The sequence below is a fragment of the Pantherophis guttatus genome, chromosome 8 (genome assembly GCF_059756535.1).
Source record: "Pantherophis guttatus breed Tessera chromosome 8, ASM5975653v1, whole genome shotgun sequence".
In the NCBI taxonomy this organism is placed as follows: Eukaryota; Metazoa; Chordata; class Lepidosauria; order Squamata; family Colubridae; genus Pantherophis; species Pantherophis guttatus.
The window spans coordinates 7,423,376-7,436,962 of record NC_142070.1 but is presented as its reverse complement, the minus strand read 5'-3'; the positions used below and the strand labels follow the sequence as shown (position 1 = coordinate 7,436,962).

At 41.3% G+C, this 13,587-nt stretch overlaps 1 protein-coding gene across 7 annotated transcripts in view; it reads left to right on the top strand.

Annotated features, from left to right (window-relative positions):
* Positions 1 to 13,587, top strand: part of SLC4A4 (solute carrier family 4 member 4) — a 191,152-nt gene that overhangs the window by 107,290 nt on the left and 70,275 nt on the right. For 3 of the 7 annotated variants that reach the window (XM_034431263.3, XM_034431264.3, XM_060687038.2), the window contains exons 5-7: positions 2,165 to 2,325; positions 6,003 to 6,155; positions 11,543 to 11,638. In XM_034431263.3, coding sequence (XP_034287154.2) covers positions 2,165 to 2,325; positions 6,003 to 6,155; positions 11,543 to 11,638 — 410 coding nt within the window. Of the gene's footprint in view, positions 1 to 2,164; positions 2,326 to 6,002; positions 6,183 to 11,542; positions 11,639 to 13,587 lie in introns of all 7 variants that reach the window. The other 4 variants (XM_087875228.1, XM_034431265.3, XM_060687039.2 and 1 more) reach the window with 2 other exon arrangements.

The following is a 13,587-nucleotide window of genomic DNA, read 5'->3' as shown; positions in this document are numbered from 1 at the left end:
TTGTGCAATCCCATAACTAACCCTTTGCTACTGTTTTGTAACTTAAAGAGAAGATAATTGCCCCCCAAAAGAGTCTGGAATGTTCTAATTCTGTGGTGGTTTTTTTTTTTTTAAAAAAAGGCTGGGTGGTCCTTGACTTACGACCACAATTGAGCCCAGAATTTCAGTTGTTAAGTGAGACATTTTGTTAAGTGAGTCTTGCCCCATTTTACGACATTTTTTTTTGCCACAGTTGTGAATCTGGCTTTCCCCATTGACTTTGCTTGTCAGAAGGTTGCAAAATGGGGTCACATGACGTGGGGACACAGCAACGGTCATAAGTACGAACCAGTTGCACTTGGACTGAGTCTGCAGCTAAGTAGGAGTCTTAGATTCTTATGTCACTTTGACTTGCTAATCCCAAAGGTGCTTTTTTCAGGAGGCAACTGGACTTCCTTGGTTTTTCTTTGAAGACGTTTCGCTTCTCATCCAAGAAGCTTCTTCAGCTCTGATAGGATAGTGGGGAATGGAAGAACTGAAGAAGCTTCTTGGATGAGAAGCGAAACGTCTTCAATGGAAAAAACATCTTTGGGACAACCATGACCTGGATGACTGAGAATTTCTACAGACTTCTTCTTCTTCTTTTTTTGGCAGGCAAAAGCCCCTTTTTTATTTTTAAACAAACATACATAAAAACATAAAACCATCTTCAATTACACACGGTGTGTCGGTTGGTTACAAGTCTTTTGTGTGTCTTCACCATATTCATAGCTTACAGTTTACCTAAATTCTTATATTATCGATCTAATATATATCTATGTATTATTGTCCTCATTAATCATTTATTTCACTATAGCTATTCTTCCCTCATTTTGTACAAAATATTCTAAGATTTGAATTAATTTATATTATAACATTCATTTCATCACTAAATCGGTCTCATAGTAATACTTCTTTACGTTATATTTTATATAATTCTAGAATTCTTGTATTATAAAAATCTCTTTCATCTTTCATTTCCATATTTTTTTATCTTAGCCATTGATAAAATAAGTCCCATATCTTATAATATTGTTTATCTTCTTGTTCTCTAATTTCAAACGTCAGTTTGCTCATTTCAGCACATTCTATTATTTTCTTTTCTTTTTTTTAAAATTTGATTTATATGCCGCCCTTCTCTGGAGACTCAGGGCGGCTTACAATGCGCTAAGCAATAGCCTTCATTCTTTTGTATATTTATACAAAGTCAGCTTATTGCCCCCACAAACTGGGTCCTCAATTTACCTACCTTAGAAAGGATGGAAGGCTGAGTCAACCTTGATAACTTCATCTTGCGTTGGTATTTTCTCATTTTTCCAATTTTTAGCAAACACAATTCTAGCTGCTGTTAATACATTCACAATCAGGTATCTCAATTCTCTTAAGAATTTCTACAGGCTTCAAATGCTAAGAAAAATATATTTATTGCTTACTTTTTTGGCAGATGCTAAGGAAATTTATTTGCTTGCTTTTATCTTCCGTTTATTTTAATTTAAATTGGTTGTTTCAATGGCTTTTATATACTTTTGATTATTACTATGTAGGCCGCCCAGATTTACTATATGAGGCAGGCAGGTATGCAGAGATGATTAAATGGATAAACAGAAAGTGAAAGCAGGAAAGTGGCCTTCAGTTTTGCTCTGGTAGGTTTGCTTTTGTTTTATCAACCTAGTCCCATGATGGCAAACCTTTGGCACGCATGCCAGAGGTGGCACATAGAACCCTCTCTGTGGGAATACGCGCCATCGTCAGCTGCTCTTCTGGTTTCCAGTGCTCACATGCGTACCAGTCAGCTGTTCTTCGTGGGTGCCGGAGCGCCAGAAAACGGCCTGAAAAATGGCCAAGAAACAGGCCGTTTTCCGGGCCATTTTGGGGGCCAAAAACAGCTGGAAAACAGCCTGAAAAATGGCCCAAAAATAGATTAAAATGGTCAAAAAACAGGCATGTGTGCTCCAGCCAGCTGGTTTTCGGGTTTCTGGCGCTCCGACATGCGGACATGCACACATGCACGCGTGTTCCAGTTTAGGCACTTGGTGCCGAAAAGGTTCGCCATCCCTGATGTAGTCTCACCTTACCAGATTTTCAGCAGGCTGAGATCCACATTTAGATAAAAGTTCAGCCTCATCCATTCTTTTGCTCGTTACAGGTGGATAAAATTTGAAGAGAAAGTTGAGCAAGGAGGAGAGAGATGGAGTAAACCCCACGTTGCCACGTTGTCGCTCCACAGTTTGTTTGAACTGAGGACATGTATAGAGAAAGGCTCTATTTTGCTGGATCTGGAGGCCTCGACGCTCCCTCAAGTCGTAGGTAAGTCTCTGTTGAGATGGACCATTCAGTGTGTAGCATCTTTGACTTAGAAGAATTCTTGGTCTTCTAAAGATTCTTGAGAATCTAGTCTGGGTTGATCACTGGGACCAGAGATTTAGTCTTCTGAACTTTCAGACTCTGAATGGAGCCCATCCTCAGGGAACTTCTCTCTACCAGAATGTGTAGAGAATGTGTAAAGATACTCATTCTTGAGAATCTTCTAAGCTACCAAAGGTCTGTTTTGAAGGGCTGTCACAGGGAAGAGGGTGTTGATTCGTTCTCCATAACACCTGAAGACGGGTCAAGAAGCAATGGGTAGATGTTCATCAGAGGGAGATCCAATCTGGAAATAAGGAGGAATTTCCTAACAGTGAGAACGATTAATCAGTGGAACAGCTTGCCTTCTGGAGCTATGGGTGCTCCATCACTGGAAGTTTTCAAGAAAAGATTGGCAATCATTTGTCCGGGATGGTATGAGGACTCCTGCCTTGGACAGGGAAAGTAAAGTAGAAGACCTCCAAGATCCCTTCCAGCAGAGGTGGGTTTCAGCAGGTTCTGACCAGTTCTGGAGAACCGGTAGTAGAAATTTTGAGTAGTTCGGAGAACCGGTAGTAAATATTCTGACTGGCCCCGCTCCCATCTATTCTCTGCCTCCCAAGTCCCAGCTGATCGGGAGGAAATGGGGATTTTGCAGTAACCTTCCCCTGGAGTGGGGTGGGAATGGAGATTTTACAGTATTCTTCCCCTGCCATGCCCACCAAGCCATGTCACGCCCACCAAGCCACGCCCACAGAACCAGTAGTAAAAATTTTTAAAACCCACCACTGCCTTCCAGTCTTATGATTCTATGACTATGAATATGACATTGAATTTGAGATTGAAAGGCTAGGTTTATAATCTCTCCTCAAAGTTCAGTAGGCTTAGATGGTCCATCAAGTGGAATCTGAACTGAAAGAAGCTAAATTCTGTCCAGAGTTTGAGGCTATATAGCATTCTTGGTGATTTATTAGAATCCCACCAGATTCAGTAGATTTGCAGGATAGTTATGCAAGAAGCAATTGGACTCTATTCAAGAAAAAACATGCTTTGTTCTCCGGTTTTTAAAACAGCTCACTCTCAAACTAGGAAGATAATTGGATCATATGTGGTCATATGTGCAGATGCAATCTAGATATGAGAAGGATGTTAAAATGTATGGTTGATATAGAGAATTAACAGAATTAGATCAGATATTAACAGGGACAGATGAAAAATTAATAAAACATATAGCTACTTGTTACGTATTAAGATGGAAGATGTACAAGTAAAAGAGACAATGATAGTATGGGCTAAAAACTATTGGCTATCCGATTGAGTTAGATAAATGGCAGAAACTATGGGATAGAAACTATAAATTAACAATGTCTACTGCATACAAAGAAAATCTTTATAAAATGTTTTATAGATGACACTTTCTACCCTCAAGGTTAGCAAAGATGTTTAAGAATAAATCTGTAAAATGTTGGAAATGCCAGCACATCTAATTCCTACTATCATATGTGGTGGACATGCCAAAAAGCAAAAAAAATATTGGACAAAAATACATACATGGCTGGAAAAAATGATAAAACAGCATATTGATTTGAAACCAGAGACATTTTTGTTGGGCATTTTACTGGACAAATATAATAAAGGGAATGTATATTTGATTTTACAAGTACTGACTGCAGGTAGAATACTATTTGCACAACAATGAAAAGTAAAGAGTTCACAACAGATGAAAAGGTGATTAAAAAAGTAGTAGAATGTGGAGAAATGGATAGGCTAACACTTATAATTAAGGAAAAGAAAGAAACTGGATATTTTTTGAATATTTATTTTACTAGTGGCTAGCTGACAAAAACAGAGCTAGAAACAGGGAAATATATGGAAGGATCAGTGATATAAGGAAGGTGTGTTAAATTGGTTAAACAAATGTTGTTATTATTATTATTGATACTAATGCAATGAATACTGTTGTAAACTGTTTGACTATTATTTCCTAAAATGATTTGTACCCAGACAATACACTGTTCAATTGAAATTGGAATTTTTATATGTTATTAAATAAAATAAAAACTTATTGTAAAAAAAAAAGAAAGAGAATTGGACCTCAACTCACATTCTTATTTGTAGGGTTATACATTTAATGTCCATTGTTTACAGTTAATTCCACAGGTAAAGAAAAGAAGCAATTCCTTTCTTTAAAAGGCAAGAAGGTGTAAATTGTTTCTAATCAATCTGTACTTACTGCCACTTGTCAGATTAAAACCTAGAGGTTTTGGTAAAAGAGGAAAGTAGGGGAAAAGTTGGAATGTAATAATAATAAAAAAGTAAAATCAAGTGTTTCTGTATGCTGAAAACATTTCATTAACTCTGAGGAATCTTAGTAGAATATCAATAACCTCGAGGAAAAACAAACAGTAATATTACATTAGAAATTTCAGTTTATAGATATAAAGCAGAAAAAGAATCAACCAGCTGTAACTATAGAATAAAATGTGCAAACAATATTCTGATATTTGCTTTTTTTTTTAATGTTTATGACTGGTTTGGAGAAATTATATCACCTAAAGTTTATTACAATTGAGTTTGTATGTTTATGTAAGTTCTTTTTATTTCTATTGTAAATTGCCCTGGGAATAATGAATAATTATACAATAGAAGCTATAAATACATAAATTCCAATAGAATAAATTAAATTCCTAGTTTGATTTGATTGAGCCTCTTGAGAGCACTTACAAGAGATGAAATGCTCAAGCAGGAGACCCTGTACAATTCCGCACAAATGGCTGTCCAGTCTTTTAATATAAATCTAATATATAAAATATAAAAATATAAAGGAATAATACTGCATCATAGTGTGACTGGGCTGGTTACAAGTGTGGTAGACGTAGTGATAATTCCAATTTTGTGGCAGTTGAATTTTGATATGTGAAAAAAATGTCTGATTCTTCACTAATTTGCCTGATCAACTGCCCACATAGTTACTTGGTGGTAGTAACACACATGTTGTCATTAAGCCGAGGCATGTGGTACTTCGAACGGTCACTAAACGAACTGTTGTAAGTTGAGGACTACCTGTAAGGGTAGCTGGATGGGCGGGATGCAACCTGAATCACCCCACTGAGGAAATCTTCCCTATTTGTTCGCCTCTTGGAGGTTTATGGACCCAGCCACCAATTTCCAACCAGCTTTTCACCTTTTCTTTCTAGTTTAACATTTTTTTATTATAAAGTAAATTGTAAAATACAAAATACGAAAGTCAATAGAAAAACAGTGGGGAGGTGGGGGAGAGAGGAAGAGAAGTGAGGAAAGATAGGGGGGAAAAGAAAAAGAAACATTAACTTCCGACTCTCTCTTTTACAGTAAAATAAGGCATTAACATCAAATCACTTTTTGCTTTTTCATAATAATATGAACAAGCCATTTCTGTAAAGCTCTATCAGTCTAATCAGTAAAACCCAAAGTTAGAGCTTCATTCTTCTCCACATCAAGCATGAAGTCCAGAAGCGGTTTCCATGTGGAAACAATAGTACTTACGGTTCTTTTCTTTAATCAAAGTGGTCAGTTTTCCCATTTCAAGTCAACTCAGTCCACTTTTCACTTTTTCTCGCCTCTTCTCATCCGGTTGATGGTCTCTCTTTTCGCCTCAACAGAGATGGTTGTGGACAACCAGATCGACACCGGCCTGCTAAAGCAAGACATGAAGGACAAAGTCATCTACACGCTGCTCAGGAAACATCGGCACCAGACCAAAAAATCCAACCTCCGGTCATTGGCCGACATTGGAAAGACCGTCTCCAGTGCAAGTAGGATGTTAACCAACCCTGATAATGGTAATGCAGAGGTCGGTGGGCTGTAGCCTTCCCGTAGAGATGCTCTGAAAAGCTAACTCTACTCTCAGCTCATGGAGACGCATCTAATCCATGAGTAGCTTAGCACAGCGGCCCCCAACCTTTTGGGCACCGGGGACCGGTTCCGTGGAGAGAGTTTTTTCCCGCGGACCGGAAGGGGCGTGGTTTCATGTGCTACTTGCATTCCCGCGGATGGGGCTTCGCTTGTTTGCACGGCCTGGTGGCTGGCATGACGTGGCCCGGTTCCAGTCCATGGACGGGGGGACAGGGGTGGGATTCAAAAATTTTAGCAACCGGTTCTCTGCCCGGTTGCTGGGTGGGCGTGGCCATGGAGGCCCTCTGGAGAATGGAAATGGCCCCATTTCCAGACTTCCGGAACCTCCACGTGGGCGCTGCACTTACCTGGCATCCAAAATGGGCCACGTGGAGACTCCTGGGAGGGGAAGGGTGGGGTGGGCGGGGCCAGCCAGTCCTTGCAACTACCGGTTCGGCGAACCAGATGTAAAATTAGCATCCAGTTCGCCTGAATCGGTCTGAACTGGCTGAATCCCACCTCTGGTTGGGGATCCCTGGCTTAGCAGATGGATTTATGAGTTATGGATTCCGAAGGCTTGTAGCGCTGCGTTGCATGGCTCTAGCACATCTCTGCCGTAGCCTGGGAATTGTCGTGGATATGCTTTGGTTTTAATTAGCCCTGGGCCGTGCTGAAATGCAGCGCTATCCCCAAGGGAAGAAAGCAGTGCTTGGTGTCGTTCCCCCCTCCCATTGTAATGGTGCTGGTGGGGGTGTATTGTTCCATGACCATACCTAAAATGTGGAGCTAAAGGTCTATGGAGAGATTCTCAGTCATCCAGGTCATGGTTGTCCCAAAGGTGCCCTTTTTTTAAGAGCTGAAGAAGCTTCTTGGATGAGAAGCGAAACGTCTTCAAAGAAAACTTGGAGTCCCAGTGGACAACCATTTAGATATGAGCCAGCAGTGTGCAGCAGCTGCCAAAAAAAAGCCAACACAGTTCTAGGCTGCATTAACAGAGGGATAGAATCAAGATCACGTGAAGTGTTAATACCACTTTATAAGGCCTTGGTAAGGCCACACTTGGAATTCTGCATCCAGTTTTGGTCGCCACAATGTAAAAAAGATGTGGAGACTCTAGAAAGAGTGCAGAGAAGAGCAACAAAGACGATTAGGGGACTGGAGGCTAAATCATAGGAAGAACGGTTGCAGGAACTGGGTATGTCTAGTTTGATGAAGAGAAGGACTAGGGGAGACATGATAGCAGTCTTCCAATATCTCAGGGGTTGCTACAAAGAAGAGGGAATCAAACTATTCTCCAAAGTACCTGAGGGTAGAACAAGAAGCAATGGGTGGAAATTAATCAAGGAGAGAAGCAATTTAGAACTAAGGAGAAATTTCCTGAATTAAAACAATTAATCAGTAGAACAACTTGCCTCCAGAAGTTGTGAATGCTCCAACATGGAAGTTTTTAAGAAGATGTTGGATAACCATTTGTCTGAAGTGGTGTAGGGTTTCCTGCCTAAGCAGGGGGTTGGACTAGAAGACCTCCAAGGTCCCTTCCAACTCTGTTACTCTAGTCTATTCTATTCTAAAAACCAGAAAGTCCAGTTGCCTCTTGAAAAAGCACCTTTGGGACAACCATGACCTGGATGATGGAGAATCTTCTTAAACGTTGATCTTTGCGTTACATCCAGGCAGATGCACATTCTGTTCAGCTGCAGCTTATAACCTAACGGAAGATTCATGGTGCTATCCAGCTATCATGATAACACTTGAATAATTATTCTGCTTTGTCTTCCTTATTTCTTTTTAATGTAGCAGGGTGGAAAAACCACAATGGAAATACAATGGAGTTAATTGCGAAAAAGCATTATCTCTTCTAAAATACCAAATTTAAGGCAGGGACACTTGCTTGATAAAACTATGATTTGAAAGGCTGTTTTTTTTTCCCTGCAAGATTATCATTATATGGGGAACTGGTTTTCAAAATCTAAATCATGACAGAACAGATGCTTGACCCATAAGGTGCAGAACATATTAGAAATACTTGAACTGTTACAATTTCCCAGGATCTGGAGATTAGATGTAATTTTGAGATTAAGTACAGCTATCCATTTTTCCCTCTAAAAAAGCTTTTTTCAATAGGAAAGACGATGAAAGCCTCACAAACTTAATCCAGAAAGGAATACTGTATCACCTTTGTGAGATGGAAATTGCAATGAGAACGATAATAGCATTACTTTACTTAAAAGAAAATGTCACCTTCTCTAAAATGCTACATGCCTCTAATTTGCTTCTTTTGTCAAATTTGAATTGCACTTTTCGAAAGATTTTCTTCCTACTCTTAAGTACTGCAGAATATGAGTGAAGAGGGAAATAGATGAGAATTGAAGAGAAGACTGTAGAAGAAGAAAAAAAAAACATGCTTTAAGAGCGAACGAAATAATTTCTTAAATATAGGATTATAGTTTCCTAAAAGCCAGCTATTCTTAACAAAATAATGGAAGATAAGTAACAAGCCACATTAGAAATGAGAAACCCAGCGATCCTATCCTAAAACAAAGAATGCATCATTTATTTATCACGATTACTTATTTAAAGCTGGAGGTTGTTAAAAATGTATCAGGAAGGTTGAAATTTTCATTAAGTTTAATTGACTTGGAGGCAGGTCAGTGGGATTTTATTCTCGAAATGTTATTCTGCTTTATTTCAAATAGTTAAATAATGCAGAAACTTGCAAACTAAAGCGAGAGGAAAAAAAAAAAAGAACAGAAGGAGAGGATTGACAGGTTAAAAGGAGCAAGCTAATGAGTCATTGTCACGTTATTTTAAGTCATACAAAATGGAACACGTTTTTATTCATTGCCAACATAACGTGCTGGAATCACGCGAATAACACATTTCCAAATGTTCAGGTACAAATTGTTTTTTTTCTCACATAGGCCATTTCTCAGCATGCATTCGAATCCAGCAACAACCTGCAAAATTTGGGCCAGATTTATATTTTTGTCTATAGCATCTTCCGTGATGAGTTATAAAATAATGTGTGTGAAAGTTTTTGCATTTGCTTTCAATTTTTTAGGTATCCTTACCAGGATACAACCAATAGGTTGTGCTCAGAAATTTTACCAAAAAACATCTTAGGTCGCTGAGCTCAGTTTTGCTTGTCCTGATTTAGGAACATATTAGGTAGGGAAAATTTAGTCCAGGGACGAGATACAGCGCCCAATATTGACCCTGGCTTCATGAAACATGAAATCCGTCTCCTCCTCCTCCCCATCTTGACTTTTTAAAAACCTGAACATTATTTTTTTTGAAAAAACAATTTATTACATTATCTAAAATGGCTGGATTTAAGCTTGTGATTGAATATGATCCAAATCTCAGATGTTTTGTAGTCGGGTGCTATAAATACGATACTATAGATCAGATGGGAAGGCAATGGCTCAGTGGTTCAAGACTCTGAGCTTGTCTGCTGGAAAGCTAAACATCCCAGGTTCGAGAGCTGAACACTGCAAGGTGGGGTGAGCTCCCGTCCTTGCCTCAGCTTCTGTCTGCCTAGCAGTTCGAAAGCATGCAAATGCGAGTAGATAACTAGGTACCACTTCGGTGGAAATGTAACAAGTTCTGTGCGCCTTGGTGTATAGACATGCTGGCCACATGATCACGGAAGTGTCTTCGGACAACACTGGCTAAAAAAAAAAATAGTTGGCCATGCCCACCCAGTCACATTGCCCCCCCACCAAGCCACGCCCACAAAATAAGCCACGCCCACAGAACTGGTAGTAAAAAAATTTTAGAACCCACCTCTGGTCCTAATGGTCAGAATTTAGTTAGCCACGAAGGCTGGGAGTTCAGAATGGAAGTCCCAAATATCTAGAAGTCAGCAGGTTGGAAATGAATATGATGTATTTATGGGTCTCCTTTTTTCTTAGGATCTTAGGAATATATAGGCCCAGCACTTAATCCAATTTCAGGGACATTTGCTTCATCTTATAGGAGTATCGTTTTTTAAACTTATTCTTTATTTCTAGAATGCTATGGGAAATGAAATGTCAAAATAAGTAATTTTGCTGATTTGTTTTAGAGAGCCAGTCCCCAAAATACAGCTCATTGTTTCTCTCTCTAGAACTTAGGTATCGGCTAATTGTTCAGTTCTGTAATTAACCCTGTGGTAAAATTTTAAAAAGTTTTCATGGCCTAGGAAAAAGACTTTTAACTTTTTAAGGGTGAGCTTTATTACTGGAGGCAGGACACCTGGATTTTGTGGCCTCAGCTCACTTGTAGTTTGGGAGAAGATACTCCCGTTCAGAGAGGAGGTGAATATATAGAGTAAATGATACAATATCATGCAAACAGCCATGGGACTTTGCATCCTAGGCTCCATGCCACTTACAGTACCTAATTCACATATTTCTGACAAAAAAGGTCATATGAATGAGGTCATTAAGTTAAAGAACAAAATCTTATGAACAGTTGCTAAATTCCAGCTTAGTTTCGTGTATTCTTTTTCTGGAATGTGTATGGTTTTCTCTTTCTCTTCTTTCTCTTCTCTTCTCTTCTCTTCTCTTCTCTTCTCTTCTCTTCTCTTCTCTTCTCTTCTCTTCTCTTCTCTTCTCTTCTCTTCTCTTCTCCTCTCCTCTCCTCTCCTCTCCTCTCCTCTCCTCTCTACCCCTTCCCATCTCATCCCCTCCTCCCCTTCCCCTCCTCCCCTCCCCTCTCCCCTCCCCTCCCCTCTTCTCCCCCTCCCCTCTCCCCCTCCTCCCCCTCCCCTCTCCTGCCCTCCCCTTTCCTCTCCTCTCCCCATCCTGTCCCCTCTTCTCCTCCCCTCCCCTCCCCTCTTCTCCTCCTCCCCTCTCCCCCTCCTCCTCCCCTCTCCTGCCCTCCCCTATCCTCTCCTCTCCTCATCCCTCCTCTCCTCTCCCCCCCTCCTCTCATGTGCCAATGCAGATATTCACAAAGAAGAACAAGTCTCAAAAGTACAAATGACCAGGTGCCCGAAAATGTATGCAGTGCATTTGATAGCTATTCACTTCAAATTTTCATTGGCAGATGAATGGATTCCTCACGTTGTCCTCTATGACCTCTTTACGCAAGGAAACTTTCACGTCTTGATTCTGTTTCTTTACTTCGGCCACACCCACACCCACCAACCTGAGACCCTCTAGATACAATGGAAGTTCTGGAATTGGCAGTGCCAACCAATCTGGAAGCTCCCACATTGGGGCAGAGGTGGCCTTTCTTTCTCTCCTTCCTAATCCTGTTGTCTCCTTCTCGTCTTGCTGCCGCTCTTTGACTGCTGCTCTACCTTCTGCTTGCAACGCTAAAGCTCGCTACCCACTTGAGAGCTCTGTGCCCTGCCTAGCAACCTGCACCCTGGATGATGAAATCGGAATCCAACGCAGCCCCAGCGTGGGATGGCTAAGTAAGTGGACGATGGGAAGCTGTAGACCCGGGTGGGGTCCCTGTAATCCCTGGTCCAGAGATCCGGAGATGACAATTCCCAAATCCATCCTTTCCTGGAAGAGTCCCCAGTTCTTCCTACCAGGAACTCTGTGGGGTTTAAACCTCACACTGCATAGGCAGAGATTAGTATCAAAATTATAAGTGCGCCGTGATAGCGCAGTGGTTAGAATGCAGTATTGCGGGCTGACTCATTACTCACTGCCAGGAGTTCGATCCTGACCAGCTCAAGGTTGACTCAGCCTTCCATCCTTCCGAGGTCGGTAAAATGAGGACCCAGATTGTTGGGGGCAATATACTGATTTTGCAAACCGCTTAGAGAGGGGCTGTGGAGCACTGTGAAGCAGTATATAAGTCTAAGTGCTGTTGTTATTAAGGGAAATGTTCAAGACTTAAAATGCTGAATGCAGGAAAGGTACAGTAGTGCGCACAAGCCTTCCTCATCGAGGGTTCCCCAGATATAGACTGCAACCCCCATCATGCAATTCCTTTTGGCTGTATTCTCTTAGGTTGGTGATGGTGCAGATGCCCAATGAGTGTTGTGGCCTATTGACCACTGGCCCCTCCAGCAGCCGAATCAGAGGAGGAGGAGGTGTGGGAGTCAGGATCAGCATCAAGGCAACCTGAAAGCTCCAAGGGGGAAGAGGGCTGTCAAAAAGAGAGACAGAGGTGGAGCCTGGGCTGTCTGTTAGCCCTCAGCTGGAGAGTCAACAGCCCCCAGGTCTGCAGGTGGCTGATGAGGAAGAGGAGGAACAGCTGGGTCCAGTGCCTGATGCACAGAAGGCAGAGGAGAGGAGAGCAGTGGAAATCTATGGGCCGGTCCTTGGGACGGAAGAGCCACCGCTGCTAGCAAAATCCCACCCTAGCTTTGGGGATAAAAGGCAGGGGACGGAGATGAATAGATGTGACAGACAACTATTCATTTCCCTGCTGGATGGACTTGTTAGCCTGCATTGAGAGAGAAACTTTTTGCCGGGGCTGCTAATAAAGGAATCATTGATTTAACTACAGAGGGTTTGTCGTGTTTGGGGAGCCAGGTTAGAACAGTGGGAAGTTGCTCTAAGAGCATTAGAAGTTGCTCTCTAGCCGCATTCTGTGCAGGTCGGTGCAAAATTAGGATGGAAATCTTGTTTATTTCCCTTCCCCCCCACACACACACCTCTCAGTGGTGCAGAGAGTTGAACTCGGCAGCCTTGCCTTGGATATCATTTACTTTTCTGGTGATGGTTGGTGGTTTATCACATATGAGACATGCAATAGTTCTATTTATCTGCCCTTGGAATGACTGGTTAGTTACTTAGGATTATATGCAATGTTTAGTTAAACTTCCCCAGCCACGTGTGAATTGGGTTGGGTTGGAATTTTCCAAGTCCACAATTCAGTCAGGAGGTTTTCACGCTGCGTAACTGGCTTCACTTGCTCACACAGGCAGTCCTCCACTTATGACCCCAATTTCTGTTGCTAAGCGAAACATCCGTCAAGCGAATTTTGCCCCATTTTACGACCTTTCTTGCCACCGTTGTTAAGTGAATCCCTGCAGTTGTTAAGTTAGCCTCATGGTGGTTAAGTGAATCTGGCTTCCCCATTGACTTGGCTCGTCGGAAGGTCGCAAAAGGGGATCACATGACCTTGGGACGTAGCAACAGTCATAAATATGAATAAGTTGTCAAATTTTAATCATATTGCAATGGTTGTAAGTGTGAAAAACGGTCATAAGTCACTTTTTTCAGTGCCGTTGTAACTTTGAACAGTCCCTAAATGAACTGTTGTAAGTCGGGGACTACGTGTACAGTTCACAAACGCTTAACATGATTCAAAGGTAAACATGAACTGAGAATGGGCGTCTCTGAGCTTAGTTAGGTCAGTGTTTCCCAACCTTGGCAATTTTGAGATGTGTGGACTCCAACTCCC